The 15,728-nt window shown below is 40.2% G+C and overlaps 1 protein-coding gene and 1 long non-coding RNA gene across 5 annotated transcripts in view; one reads left to right on the plus strand and one right to left on the minus strand.

Moving 5' to 3' along the window:
* Nucleotides 1-1,454: 1,454 nt before the first annotated feature.
* LOC308476649 lies at nt 1,455-5,302 on the minus strand. The gene is made up of 2 exons (XR_013986029.1): nt 4,894-5,302; nt 1,455-4,377 (listed from the first exon to the last, which is right to left on the minus strand). It is a non-coding gene; the product is annotated as an uncharacterized lncRNA (long non-coding RNA).
* Nucleotides 5,303-5,361: 59 nt separating this feature from the next.
* Nucleotides 5,362-15,728, plus strand: part of MED14 (mediator complex subunit 14) — a 34,727-nt gene continuing 24,360 nt past the window's right edge. For 2 of the 4 annotated variants that reach the window (XM_081004366.1, XM_081004367.1), the window contains exons 1-7: nt 5,362-5,728; nt 7,716-7,742; nt 10,490-10,595; nt 12,348-12,521; nt 13,403-13,532; nt 13,884-14,012; nt 14,351-14,458. In XM_081004366.1, coding sequence (XP_080860492.1) covers nt 5,547-5,728; nt 7,716-7,742; nt 10,490-10,595; nt 12,348-12,521; nt 13,403-13,532; nt 13,884-14,012; nt 14,351-14,458 — 856 coding nt within the window. In that variant the 5' untranslated portion in view covers nt 5,362-5,546. The remainder of the gene's footprint in view (nt 5,729-7,715; nt 7,743-10,489; nt 10,596-12,347; nt 12,522-13,402; nt 13,533-13,883; nt 14,013-14,350; nt 14,459-15,728) is intronic. The other 2 variants (XM_081004364.1, XM_081004365.1) reach the window with 1 other exon arrangement.

The raw sequence follows: 15,728 nt of genomic DNA on the forward strand, positions 1-15,728 counted from the left end.
TCATAAATAACACACAATCATTGCACTTACCCAAGATGAACCATTAAATATTTCACGCAAATACAGGCACTCCTCCTAGGACATAGACATTACTTCCAAAATACCTAGTTTATAACAACTATTATAGTACCTTCTTATGTGGTTAGTTAGAAACATGTTCGAGATAGGAAGTTAAATCAAACTTACAGTGTGTAGGGACTTATACAATTTAAAGTGAAAATTCAGTAGTATTGTGCAGTAGTATTGTGCAGACTTCCTTATACAGTGGTACTCAGGTTAAGTACTTAATTTGTTCCGGAGATCCGTTCTTAACCTGAAACTGTTCTTAACCTGAAGCACCACTTTAGCTAATGGGGCCTCCTGCTGCTGCCGTGCCGCTGGAGCACGATTTCTGTTCTTATCCTGAAGCAAAGTTTTTAACCTGAAGCACTATTTCTGGGTTAGCAGAGTGTGTAACCTGAAGCGTATGTAACCTGAAGCGTATGTAACCTGAAGCGTATGTAACCTGAAGCGTATGTAACCCGAGGCACCACTGTACTGCTATAATGTGTAGAACTGCTTATCACATAGGAACTCCTGATGGAGTGGATTGCTTCCATACTACTTAATAGGCTGATTTAGGCCAGTATAGGTGAAGATGGAGAGAGGCTTACAGTGCAGTAAGGTTGTTTCTCCCAGCTGTCTTTCAAGTCTTGTGAACCCCCTGAACTTCTATTCAGGGAATTTGTCATCTGTGCATGAGCAACAGATGTAGGAAATGTACATACTTCAGCTTAACCATGGCTTACAAATGGCCACAGCTTGTCAAATAAGATAGAAATTGATTTGAAGGAAAGCACATCTATCAGAAATATTTCTCAAGAAACTGCATTATGTTTATGGATTGTGGCTAATGTCACGTCTACTTGGCTTCAAACATCAGTGGTGAGAGTGCACTGGAGCTGGAATAAATGGTAATGTGTACACAATCAAAGTCAGTTTGTTCTGCTGGAAGTTGAATAAGATTTCTGGTCTCTTATCACCTTGTATAAGGTATGCGTCCTTCAAGATTTGGTGTTTTAAACATTGCCATTTTCTATGGTTTTCCTGTCACTTTGGGACAAAAGCTGTATGCATGGAGTAAGTTTTGAAGTGTTCAGCACCTTGGTGAACTAGATTAAATGGTTGGACAGGTTGGTTTTCTATGCAGGTTTTTTCCTTGTTCTGTGGACAGTGGAACTATTTGTTCCATTGTTATTGTATTAAATAGATTACATATAAATTTAGTTCTATGTGGGCAATTGCTGTAGTATATTGTTCGGTGTGAATGTGGTTTCAGTTGAAGAACGTTTGTTTAATTCAGATCTTTGCGAGTTTTATTCCTACTAACCTCTGTAGGACCCAGGCAGGTGGAGGTCATATTAGCACCTGCACCAGATGCTCCTGCAAGCACAAAAACACCCTGCATCCTCATCTACATGAGAATCATTTTTGTTTATTACAGCATCACCATTTAGAAGTGGCCCCAAGTTTGGCAATGTGGCCTCTTCCGGAATGAACTAAGAAAAGCAGGATATTATTGTCCTTTTTGATAAGAAGTTTTATTGACTTTCTGTGTAAAAAAGGAGATTCTGTTCCACAATCTACTCCTCACAAAGCCGAGCTCTTCCTTAATCCAGAAAACAAGGTTTTATAAGTAGTTTCTGATATTAACAATATGTGTCAATATGTGTTAGTCAGAGGCAGGAAGTATACCCCCACCATGTTTATAGCACAATAAAAGTGTAGTTGTTTCTTAGGATCCAGCTCTTTCTCCCTGAATGAAACATTTTTGTTTGGGGGCTTAGGCATTATCTCAGCACTCAGACTACAATATTATGTTTTTAACTATTTTGTCCTCCTCTGCAGGTCTTCATAAGCTTGGTAGCAATTGTTGGTTGGGCCATTAAAAAGTAATGCTGGAACATGAGTCACCTCTATCAGCCCAGGCAGGAGCTGAAAACTGGTTTTGTCTGTAAAGATGGGAGACCTGAAGTTTATGCTAGTTAAAAATGGAAGAAGAAATCTATTATTGCCTGTAGTTTACTCCCATATTCTCTGGTCAAAAACCACCTTGCAGCATGGTTAACTGCTCCTGCCACCACTGCCACCGTTCCATTATATGTAGACTGCCTATTGTAATGTTATCCTTGAGTCAGAATGTGCACGACTCTTTCTAGAATCTGGTGGAGGGAGCCTTTGAAATGATTGGATAAGAAGTATTATACTGTTTATATAGCACCAGCAGCCGCCAGTAAATGATAATGCTATTCTGAGGGGGACATTTTCTTTTTCAAACTGCCATTTCAAATATAATTGCATCTGAATTTCTCAGTATTTTGAACAGGCACCAATAGGTAACTAATTTACTGCTAATGTAAAGAATGCTCTATTGTACATACAACAATCACTTAACAATTGACAAACCAATAGTTTGTGACAGCAAACTGAATATACTGGGAATAATACTGTCACTAATGGGCCCAAATGTGGGACATGTTATACTACATTTCTTTGATATTAAAATGTTTATAAATAATTCTAAATTGCATTGCACAAACTATGTAGGGAGACACTTTTAGTAATAAATGATTGTTACAGTGGGAAGCATAAGGTTATCTCTCTCTCTAGATATAGATAGATATAATGGTATGTTGAACTAACACTTAAAATTGCTAGAAATTTTTCTGACTTCTTGCATCTACAAATTTATATTAAACCTTTAATATAATTTTACAAATGAAGGTGGTATTGAGGTAGAAGTTTCTAAGTAGTAAGTTCCCTTCTTGGCTTAAAACCCTTAGCCAATTTTGTATATTAATGTTGAATATTTTCTGTTTATATTATTTTACTTACTTTTAAATAGCAACTACAGGAATTAGTACAGGGTTGGTGAATCTGTGGTCCACCAGATATTGTTAGATTCCCTCTTTCCTGATCATTGGTCATGTTGGCTAGGTCTGATGGGAGCTGGAGCCAAGAGTCTCATAGAGACAGTATAGAGAGTGGGGTTGACTGTTGAGGAAAAGTGGGAGGAGATCAGAGAACTGGAGGAGATCAGCCTGTAAGAAGGTTCTAGTGGGCAGGGGATAGGAATGTAGGACCCCAGGAGGAGTCTGAACTTAGGGTCCTAGGGCTTAGGACATAGAGCTCTGGATCCAAGGGGAAGAACAAGTGGATTGTCAGAAGAACAGCCCACCTGTGTCATTGGATACCCCAAACATAGTGTGACCACCTGTTGAGGTGTCTCAGGGACCTTTCTCTGTTAGTGAAGAGTTTGTCACCGATCTGAAATAGGGCTGTTGTTTTGTGACCTATCTGAAACTGTCAATTAATATGATGATGAGAAATATTTTACTAGTGGTTGGTTTTGTTTTAAACTGTATTGCTTTTGCCATTGTAACACATCCTGGGATCCTATAGTGAATGGCGGATAAGAAATCTAATACATATAATAATAATGCAGATGAAAAAAGTAAGATTTAAAACATGTACTTGGATCCAGTTTTTGAAGGATTGCCAGTTCCCAAATGAACCTGCCCGATTGTTACTTTCAGAAGCCCTTTTCTGTGTACCCCCTGCCACCTGAGCTGAGGTGGCAGGAAAAAGCAGCTGCTCAGTGGTATTGCCTCAGTGTGGAATGCTTTATGCTGGCCCACTGCCCTGGTACCAAGTTTGATGAGGCTGGATAATGAGCTGCCTAAGGCAACTTCCGAACTCCAGGGCTGATGAGAGATTTCCATTTCACGCTTGCTATTACACCACACCAACTCACTACAAGCAATTCTAAATCACATTCCACAATATAAAAAAAAACTATGGAAAGTGTTAATTTATGAATTTTTTCCTGCTTTTGAAGGGGTCTAGTTGTTACTGCAAGTTGACATGGCTTGTTTTATGCTGGAACAAGCCCATTAAACTGATAGAAAGACTCAGGAGTAAAATGGAAGTGATCAGCTGGAGCCTGGCATCCTAAACAGTACCAGTATATATGGTTATTTTTCCTGACAAAGCGTCTTTAACTGTTGCATGATTTGCAGGAGCAGCTTCTCTTCCTGTCAGCATGAAGAATTTCAGCCTGTTCTGAAAGCTGTTGAAGGTACAAGAACTGTCAGGAGAAAAAAGGAGGAGCCGCAACCTCTTCTCGAGCCAGGAATGCGCGCAGCACAGCCCGCTTTAGGCCTCTGTGACTCTGCGGCGCCTCCCTCTCTGGCGAGGGCTTCAGACATACGAAGGCCGGTAAAGCCAGGCCGCCCCCATTGCTTTCCAGAGAGTCTATACTATCGAGATTGAAGAGTAAAGTCGTGATTCAGATGCCTGAAGAAGGAAGTTCCGGTTCCTGTTGGCGCTGTTTTCTCCCTGGAGAGGAAATGAGAGTTGCCAAAAGAAAATTAGAGTTTCTTCCGTCTCGTAAAATAGTAATAATAATAATAGCAAAAAACGGGAGCTTATGTTCTTGCTATTCAAGTTTGATTTCGGGTGGGAAATGAAGTCGTAGAAGCCATAGTTTTAAGCATAAAGCAGTGTCATTATTTTCATTATTACTCAGAAGCTCCATAAAATTCAATGGGGCTTCATCCCAATTTAGTGGATAAGGAATTGCAGCTAAATGCACAATGCAGCTCCGTGCAAGTCAAGGCTTACTCGTGAAGCAGTGCTAGGTGTGCGCTGGGTGATAGATCGGTTTAGTTAATGTTTATAACTCACTTTCCTATTAGGTTAATAGCGAAAGTCGCCTACATTAAAATAACTCAGTATGACGCAACATAAAAATAAAATCGCACGTTTAATTATTTGTTTAAACGGGCGACGATTTAAATCAATTTAATTGAACACTATAATTTAACTCGAGAGTGTTTTGCATGGGATGGATACCATTTCTGAATGGAAAGCGGAAAACGACCTCGGTCCATCTTCAGCCTGCAATAAAGATCTGCGCTTACAGGGCTATTGCTAAGCAACTTTCGGGCACGGCAGGCACCTCCCACTTGGGCTTGGTAGTCATGCTATGTTAGAAAGATGAAATGTATTTCTACGCCGCCTTTCATTGAAATGAACGCTACTACCGTTGGCTTCTTAATGGACAAACCGCTGCTCAAACGCAGCTACATTAAAACTTGGGCTTCCGCCAGCGCTTCCTGTGAGCGGTTCTTTCTGACTTCCTCCCTGGGAGGCTAAAATGGAGCTCAGAGCGAACCCGGAAACTTGGAACCTTTTGTCAGTCTACTAACGGGTGACTAAAAAAGCTTCTTGCAGAGACGGGGGGAAGTCTATGATCCCGTGCAGGCTACCGGAAGAGGTTTCTTTCCGGTCCGTCGCTGTCCTGGGATTGCTTCCGGTGCGGTGTCCGCCCCCAGCAATGGTGGCGGCAGCCCCAGCGACGGCGGCGCTCGGCGGCCGAAGAGGCGCGTTGTGATCGCGGCTGCTTCTGCTTGCCCGCGAGGGAGAGCCGAGCCAGGCGAGGAAAGGACGCCGAAGACCCGCTCTTGTCGGCCGGCCGCCTAGTTTCGGTTTCCGCCGAGGCAACGATGGCGCCGGTGCAACTGGAAAGCCACCAGCTGGTCCCGGCGGGTGGAGGGCCCACCTCGGCCCCAGCTCCGCAGCCTCCGGGAACGGCGGCGGCGGCGGCCAGCGCCGGCTTCCGACTCAGCACCCTCATCGATTTCCTGCTGCATCGCACTTACGCGGAGCTCACCGTCCTGGCCGACCTGTGAGTGCCGGGGGGGGGGCTTGCCCACCTGCCTGCCTTGCCCACTTGCTTCCCCCCGCGAGACAGTTCACTCTCCGACGGACCCGTGTTAGGCGACCTTGGCTTATGGAACGCCTCTTCCCCATTCGCCCAGGAGGTCCTCCTCCTTTGTGGCTTGTTCTACGTGATGGAGAAGGAGGGTGGTGGTTTGGGGAAGCCTGATCTTCTGGTTCAGTTAGAATCTTCAGACTCTCTTCGCGCGCTGTGACTCTTAGGTGACCTGCCTAAGAGTCATATGTACACCCCAAAATGTAAAGGCTGAATAGAGTTAAACAATCGTTCAAAAACTTGAGTGTCATACATACAAGTGCATTTGTTAAAGAGCTGGAATTGATTCCTGGTTGAGTTTATGTTTGCTGGCAAACCTAATAAGGGCATCAAGAAGATAAGGGCTAAGTCTTAAACTAAAACTTGTGTTTGCTTGATTGGAAATACTGAATAAAAAAATTCCTTCCAGTAGCACCTTAGAGACCAACTAAGTTTGTTATTGGTATGAACTTTCATGTGCATGCACACTAGGGTGTAGGTGACAAGGGTGCTGTGCTCCCAGCTGGATGCTGTATTTTAGTTTGAAGGGTAGCCTCCTTTCACTGTAAGTCATCTGGATGGTACAGACCATTTTGGTCCAGTGAAAGCTGTTTGTGTGTAGACTATTGAGGGACAGATACCGTTGGAAGCAACCTATGTGTCTAGATTGCAGGAAGGCCTTTGCTGTCTTTGTATTAAACAGGTTTTTAAAAAGAAATTGTATTTATACTTTTCATGAAGTTTCTACAATCTCCTGTCACATAGCTGGAACTTCTGTGGTTGCTTTATTGTGGCCTTTTAAAATCACTTCCCGTTGTGGCTACATCTTTGCAACAAGCTATTCATGGAACCATAGAATTGTAGAGTTGGAAGGGACCCCAAGGGTCTTCTAGTCCAACTCCCTGCAATGCTGGAATCTCAAATATTGTAAATGATGGACAAAGCAGCAGACCCTCTGTGTGGTCTCTGGAGTATTTCTTGTAAGTAACAGCCCAGGTAATGAATAGAAGGTTGGTTGGATGAGATTTTTAAATAATAAATAGCCTTATTGAAGTTAATAGCTTTACTATATTCACATCAACTACTTATTTAGTCTTTTTCAGGAATATGCTCAATTAGGTTCTTGGCTGTGAAAATCAGGATAAACCAATTCCTTTTTTTACATATGCATCCCCATATAAATTAGACCTATAGTCATATCTGCAAATCTTTTCAAACTTATTTGCATTTTAGTTAAGCTGCATTACTTTCAATGGGGCTAAATGGGTTCAAAATATGTTTACTCCACCTTAACTCGTTTGTGATTCATAGCACTAGCAATATAGGGCCCTCTACAAAAATATATTTCAATCTACTTTAAGTGTGATATTGTTATCTTTTTTCTGTTAATGCTTTTGTGGAAATATAACAGACCCTTTTATTTACCTTAAGGTGGTGTGGATAAATGCTCCCAGAATTTAAAAAAAAGTCAGTGTTGTAACTCAGCTTGTTTAAGCATCACAATAATACAGTGCTGTTAGTAATAGTAAAGACACAGGACATGGGGATCTGAAATTGAATGACTGCAAGTTCACGCTTTATGATGTCAGTCACTTGTATTTGCACTGGTGTTGGAAAAACTTTTGGGGAAATCATCATCTGTTTTCAGTTATTTGGACACATGATAGACATTTGTTTATTATCTGTGTGAAGAAGTTTGCAGTCACACACTGTAGGTATCTGCCTAAGATTTAAATGTACACCCCAAAATGTAAAATGTGAATGAGTTACAAGATTGTTTAAAAACTTGAGAATTGTACAAGAACTATTGTCAGAGAGCTGAAATTAACTCATGCTTCCTGTTTAATGTTTTTGTAGTATTTGTCAAAACATAATAATTTGATCTTTTTTTTTTCACCACTCCAACTCCCCTTCCCAACAGATTACCAAGAAAAACAGATATGGAAAGGTGAGTAATGACAATTGAGGAGGATTTGTAATAAATTTTAATGAAATTTAGGTATTGAATCACTGGGTCAAATATTTCCTTTCTTTAACTTTACCTGAGTTAAAAATAATAATATAGTGTTTCAGTTTTATTAAGTGCCTAGTTTGAAATTCAAAACATTTTGGGATGGTTTACATGTAATGGCAACCATGATTTGATGCCAGAAGAATGAGCCTTGTGGTTTTATTTCCCACCCCTGCCCAGCACTCTAACTGGATGAATTTCCTCTGTAGTACAGATCTAAACTGCATTCAGATCAGAAAACCATGGTTTGTGCTTTCCTCTAGATCAGGATTACTGGATTATGAAATGTTGTATGAGACTTCACACTATTGCAGAGGAAAAGTCTATACCAATAAAGGATTAACATTTGTGTAATGTGGGTTTTCAAAAAAAAAATCCTATGTAACATTAGGATAGTTTGCACTGTAAAGTTTTCTAATGCAAATTAGGAGTCAGGTTTTCAAATAGAGAACCCATAAGTTTTATCCTCTTCAGATAGAGTTAGCAATTGATAGGAGATATTCGACTTGTTTGAGTATGGGTAGAATTATGGCCTCATGCAGATCCTGCTTCAGAATAATTTCTGAATACTAAATGTTGGTCATGATGTGAAACCGTGGGGTTGCAAACCATGGTTTTTATTAACTGTATATCAATGATATATCTGCACAGAGTATGGTTAGGAAAATTAATCCACCTCTCCAGCGTCTCCTTATAAGATAAGAAATAGGTATTGCTGGTGTCCCACTATACACATCAGCTGAGGGCAGAACTAACTTTGCCAAACTAAACCATAATCTCTTGTACGTCTGACATGTTAACCATAGTTAAGTTTAGGTCAGCATTGGGTCGTGCAGCTCTCTGTGCCCATGTTCACTTGTATTCTTTGAGGATTTCTTCTAAAACTGTGAGCTTTGTAATGCATAGATATTTATCACACAGTTAAACCCTGTAGCAGTGTTCTGGCCTTTGCCTGAAGGTGTATAGGGTTAAATTGGGGCAGGACACAAAGTCGTCCCTCCAAAATTTCCAGGCTGTCACTGCTGATACTTGCCAATGACTGTAACTCAGCTCTGAAGAGTTTTTCCTGCTTTTTTTAGTGCGGCTGCTTTAGGGAATGTTTTAATTAACTAGCGTGCTGTCCTTCATTGAAAATGAATGCTTGCAGCAGTGCTCTGGTAAAACTGACTAGCAAGTGAGTCCATAAATCTCCTGCATGTACTATTTTATTTGAGAAAATTAGTTAATTGGCCTCCAGTTGTTGTTGTTGTTGTTTTTAAAGCTTGGCAATCTATAATCAATAAAATTAGATAGATCAGACATTACAAAAGCAGTGTCAACAAAATGGAAGGCAACTGCAGACAATTAAACTACTTAAAGGACAATAGAAAAGAGGGAAAAATAATTTATTTTCTACTAAAATACCAATATTGAAGTGGTCTGGGAGACCTCTTAAGAAGCTGGTTCGAGAGCCTTGCTGTAAGCCCCATGCATGAGAAGGAGCAAGAATAGTGGTTGTTGCATAGGGCACTGTCCAGAGGGGCAGACAAAGCAAGGACACATGGAGGACTCTTGGAGGATCAGGCCACCAATAACTGTTAGTCATTATGGCTAAATAGTAATCCTGCTTGTGGGCTTCCCATAGGCCTCTGGTTGGTCGCTGTGAATGGCAGGCTGAATCTGATAGGCCGTTGGTCTCAACAGGGCTCTTATGTTCGCAAGTTTAATCATGAGATTGACATGCTTCTTGCAGCCAAAACCTCCGTTGTTGTTTTTTTGACATAATAAATAATGACCTTTCCTGAAATTCTACAAATAAAGTCAGCAGAAAGCCAGCAGTTTAAACGTCATGTTTTCCACATACAAGACATAAAACTTAGAAAGCAGACTATTAATATTTAAAACTTGCAGTGTCATGTTGTGCATTTATATTGAACAATAAGTGGGCTAAAACTAAAAAATATATACTAGTAATATGTAGCATCTGTACGCAACTAACTATGGGGCTAGTGCCAATAACTAGCCCCATATGATGGCTTTATTACTGGGCGTGTAATACCCAGTTGGATCGCATGCAAAACAGATAATTGCTTTGGAACTAGTTTGATAATCTATGAGAGTTCCTTCAACAAAGTTGAGCATATATACATGAGACGGTCAAGTTTCATGTATACTACCAGCAGTGAGCAAGGGAAACAGGGCATGTTGGGGGCAGTAGAATCATAAATGCCCTTGTTCCCTTGAAACCCCCTTTCCCCCCTAAATAAAATGGAGTCCTAGCTATGCCAGCATTGGCATAATGAAGTGCAGTGTGCTGCATTGTGAGGTGGGAGCAGGGGGAAGTAAAGCCCCTCCCCCCAAAAAAAGGAAAGGAAAGGAAAGGAAGAAAATTGTAGAGCACCAGCACAGAAGTACAATAAATCAATCAATTAAAAAATTGGAAGCGGTAATAAAATAAAGTAAAGGGGTTGTGTTCATGTGAGAGTGTGTATAAGAGTATGCAGGCAGCCCCTAGAGGGTTCACCGAGAGTGAATGCAGACTTTTGGCCAAAAAGAGTTATCTAATGTGTCCGATTGCAATGTTAGTCTAGTATCTCATTCTGCATCTGGAATAATTATTGGCATATCTGATTCCCCCTTTCATGTGCTGCTTTTTTCAAAATAATTGAACTACAGATTTTCTAATGCAATTTGCTTCTTTACAGAAAAATAGAAATAGTGCAGTTTGCAAGTCGCACACGGCAGCTGTTTGTCCGATTGTTAGCCTTGGTAAAGTGGGCAAATAACGCTGGAAAGGTGGAAAAATGTGCGGTAAGTTTGATACTATTCATTAGCTCTCAGCTGAAATTTACAGAGGCAAGGGATGGCTTCTGTACTTCACCCAGCTGAGAAAATTGAGAAAATGGGTCATTCATTCATTCAGCCTTTATTGGCATAATTTAGACAATAAGATCATAAAAGCGGAGGAGGAACCATCCATAAAGCATTGAGGGAATAGTTACTGACATTCCACATGTTCAAATATAGTGGTCATAAATTTCAAAATTATTTTTAGTAAAAAAGTTATGATTTCATTTTTTTTAAGATGCAGTGAATGATTGTCTCTTGGAAAACTTGCCTACAGCTGGGTGGACTAGAAACATCTGAAAAATAGCCTGTTCGTGGTTTTATTCCTGATCTTTGATATAGCAAAATCTTCTGTTTTCAGAATGTAGTTCTGCAGTTAGTTACAAACTAATGTAGAATAACAAATGACAGCTAAACAAAATTCTGTATCATGATGTAGTTTTATATTAAATGTTGACATGCCCCCATTATTGGGAAATGTTTCAATATGGTGCATGTAATACTAGTGGCATCATATTTGCAGAAATTGTTCCTGTCCAAGATCCTTCCTTAATTTTATGTACCTTTAAGGTGTTACTGTAACAATAAAGAGAAATAAGTCATTTAAAGTGAATACATGCTCCTAAGTGATGTTCGGAGCTTTGCCATGATTTCTTAGGCTTTTCTAGTTTTAGGTTAGCAGTTTATATATTGTGCAAAGATTTTGGCCTGGTCAGGCTTTTCTTCCTGACCTCAGCTTCTCTCTAGCCTTCTGCCTGGTTTCATACTCTGCCCCCACCCCTATTTCTTCTCCCAACACCTTGCCCAGCTGAGCTGTCACTGGCTCTTAGTAATCAGAAAGCACTTCATGTAGGTAAACTGAATTTTTGCCAGTAGTTAGTCTGTTTCCTTTGGACACAGGTTAGGGTGGTCCCAGTGTTACATTTCTTGTCATTCTGACTGTCTTGAACAGTGGGCTTGTTATCTTTCCCACTTTATGACACTGCTGTATGTATTTCTTGGATAAATCAGTCTACAGTGGTACCTTCGATTGCGCATAGGATCCGTTCTGGAGCTCCGGTTGGATCCCGAGGAATTTGCAACTGGAGGTGCCGCTTCTGCGCATACGTGCAGTGCGGTAGAGCACTTCTGCGCTTGGCGCGTAGAGCGCTTTTGCGTGTGCGCCTGCAACGAAACTCTAAAAAATACTTCCGGCTTTGGCACGTTCACATCCTGAAGGATACGCACCAGAGGTGTGCGTATCCACAGGTACCACTGTATATGTATAAGGGTGTTCTTTAGGCCATATAACAAGAGCACCACACACACGCTCATTTATTGGTATGTGTTCTTTTTTCCTTTTTGGTCTTCTCTTCCCTTGGTTTTCTTTTAGGGCTACTTCCAGAGCTATAATTTCCAAATTGCCTCTTAAAGGCATGCTCTTGTCCTCCTGGCAGCCTTAGGTCTTTGAAAGGGTCTATAGTATGATAATATATTTTTGAAAAGTTTACTTTACCTTTTATTATTTATTTATTATATTTGTTTACTGCCCTTCATCTGAAGATCACAGGGCAGTTTACATCACAATTTATTTCACAGATCAGCTGCAATGTTTATTCCACCAAAGACTTTGACATTTTGAACAGGAGGTATATAGTTGGCTTTTGTGGAGGAGTTTAGATGTGGGTAAATAATTTTAAATTAATTTATATTTATATTATATTATATATATTACAGATGATATCAAGTTTTCTTGATCAACAAGCTATTCTGTTCGTGGACACTGCTGATCGTTTAGCATCACTAGCCAGAGATGCTTTGGTCCATGCTCGTCTGCCCAGCTTTGCTATTCCATATGCTATTGATGTACTGACAACTGGGTCATATCCACGGCTGCCAACATGTATACGGGTAAATTGCTGTATAATGTAAAAACAACAAAAGACTTAGACCTCTGTCCCAGTTTGCTTTCAGCAGGAGCTTTTTCCTCGCAGCCTTGTTGCATTGGATAAAAGGCTTATGTCTGAGATAACTGATGCCAAATACTTCTCATTGGCCTAAGACACCTTAGTTGGCTGAATCATCACCAAATAAGATTTTTTTAATCACTGGTGTATTTAAAAAAAAACTTTTTATTTTGAAGATTTTAGAGTCATGATTAAAAAATATGGCCCTTGCCCTACTGCTCACTGTTTAAAGGCTAAAATTAGCAGGTTTCTTTGGTACAGATAGATATATTTAAGACATTGTTTGTTTGTTTGTTTGTTTGTTTGTTTGTTTGGCTTATCCCTGTAAACAGGGCTTGGTTCCAAGTAAATAAGCAAGGGCCACCAGGTTTCCATGATGTGGTTTATTTCATGTTTCCTTTTCTGGGTTTTGATTTGCTGTGTTAACTTACCCATTATGAGAACCCTACACCCATTATGAGAGCCTTCTTTCCCCCTCTATCTAGTCCTTTTCTGTCAAAGGCTCAAGTCATTTCCACTATTGTTTATTTTAACAACAGCAAAGGCCAAACTATCTTGTGTGTTGCACTGTGAAGGCCACAAAATTTGTACCTTCACTTATAAAAGCGGATGATATTTTGTGAGACTCAACTTTTAAAAGAAAAAAGTAAAAAAATAATAATCCATGAAACCGTAGTAAGTCCTTTGCATGAGCCCAGGCCGTTGTGGATCTATAACATGGATGATGAGGTTTGTCCTTGCAGTTTATTCATGTTTACAAAATGGTTAAATGAATTCGGGATAACTTAAATTAGTATGTAAAAATGCACATTTGTAACTTTACAGGACAAAATAATTCCTCCTGATCCAATAACAAAAGTTGAGAAACAAACAACGCTCCATCAGTTAAACCAGATTCTTCGCCACCGACTGGTGACAACAGATCTTCCTCCACAGCTGGCAAATCTTACAGTTGGTAAGCCATTGCACTGATCCCTTCACTCCTTTAGTTCATAGAATCATAGAATTTTAGAGTTGGAAGGGACCCAAGGGTCATCTAGTCCAACCCCCTACAATGCAGGAATCTCAGCTAAAGGATCCATGACAGATGGATTACTCTCAGCTAATTAAAATGTGTAATAAAGATTTATTGAGAGTAACTTAAAAGGAATGTCTGAAACTCAAAACTACCAGAAAGAGGAGTCATTATTGCTAGAGGAAAGGGAATCTTTTCCATATCCCCCCCTTGTTGTTTTTTAAAACAAACAAACTGGAGTTTTATTTTGCTTATGCTTTGTTTCGCACTATGTATGGTTTCTGTTTCTAGCTAATGGTCGTGTGAAGTTTCGTGTTGAGGGTGAATTTGAGGCTACTTTGACAGTGATGGGAGATGATCCTGATGTCCCATGGCGTCTTCTCAAACTGGAAATTCTGGTTGAAGATAAAGAGACTGGAGGTAATGCCCATAGACATTATGATAGATCTAATGCTTATGACTTGGGGCACTCATCTAAACTGATACACTCCATTAACCTCTTCTATTAAAGTAAATTGAGCTGTTTTCAACCATGCCATCTTAAATGTTGATGGTGTCTGCTCTTCAGCATGTTACTCTGTATCCCCAGCTGCGTGTTCTCAAAGGGAACATTGCATCAGAAGCCACTCTCCAAGCATTAATACTTTATACTTTCCACTATTGTTTGAGGCTTTTAATAAACCTTTTAAGTAGTGTTACATCATCTTAAAGATTCATAAAAAACACAAAAGATTCATTTTCTTTTCTTTTAATGGAAGATGGTCGAGCTTTAGTTCACAGTATGCAGATCAGCTTCATCCATCAGTTGGTCCAGTCCCGGCTCTTTGCTGATGAGAAACCTCTGCAGGACATGTACAACTGCCTACGTATCCTTTTCAATGACTTTTTGTGAACCCATAGAACTAGCTCCCAATCTGAGATGTGAAATGCAGGGTAAGTATATTTTTAGATGGTAAGGATTGTTTGGGTAGTTGACTCAGTAGATTGTAGATATACTTATGTGTTGGAAAAACACCCTGGGGGTGCCTGCAAGCCCCCGGAACTCTGAACATCCTCCGTTATGCGCAGCTCTCAAAAAGGCATCTCCCTTCTCTTCCAGTGTGCTTCTAGCAACATACATCATAATGATATATGCACACTAAGCTTCTGGCATAACACAGCAAGAAGCGTTAGACATAGGAGCTCATCTACTATTTATTTACACACTATGTACAGACAAAAGCATAATGGCTTCTGTTCTCTCCAGCTCCAAGAGAACAAAACAGAAAAAAATGAAAGCGAAAGTACAGTGTAATAGTACCCGCAGCGGAAGAGATAAGACTTGTCTTCCTTTCCCAGACTCATCCAAGACAGGCATGTGATTTACAACAATCTCATCTGCAACATCGGAGGAGTGAAATTGCTAACATGAAGCTGCACCTGTTCCTTAGACCCTGATCTGCTACTGCTTGTTAGTCTCTTTCTCCCTCTTTTTCCTCACACAGAAGGATCTGGAACACCTTCAGTTAGAGCAGGGCCATAAATGAGTTACAAAACACAATGACAGCTGCACATGTTGGTAGTATTCCTATTGCATTTCAAAGTATTCTTTCGTAAAGGATTTTTAAAAACCCTTTTCTTTTGATGAAGATGACTTTGCATGATTTTTCCTCCCAAGCAGTTTTTATTAAGGAATATGATTTCTTCCACTTCATTGGGAAGAATTGTTTGAAGTGCCTTTGGAATCATACCAATTTGTGCTGCCTGGTTTTGCTGTCCTTTTCTATGTAGCAGATTCTGTGTTTTTTGGATCTAAACCCAATCAAAATGCTTTTTCTTCACCTGGGTGCTAGAATCCTTCTATCTGCCAATGTTGAGAACACTGATGGTGCCTTTTGACTTGATAGTGGGAAAGGGAAGCAAACATTAGTCCGTTTCTTTCCTTAGTCCTGGGGAACAGGGGAAGTAGGGTGGAAGGGAAGAGTGAGCACTATCCTTTCTCCCGGCTCGAACTTTGAGATTTTGGTTGTATTCTGTACTAAATACAAGAGATTATTACTTGGTGTTCCTGGTAACCTGAGTAGCTATTGAGCTGGGGTAGGGAGGTTGGCATTGGGTGTCCTCAGTATGGTGTAATGATCACTGTAAGCTTAAAGG

The sequence above is a fragment of the Podarcis pityusensis genome (assembly GCF_964106645.2).
Source record: "Podarcis pityusensis genome assembly, chromosome: 4".
Taxonomy (NCBI): domain Eukaryota; kingdom Metazoa; phylum Chordata; class Lepidosauria; order Squamata; family Lacertidae; genus Podarcis; species Podarcis pityusensis.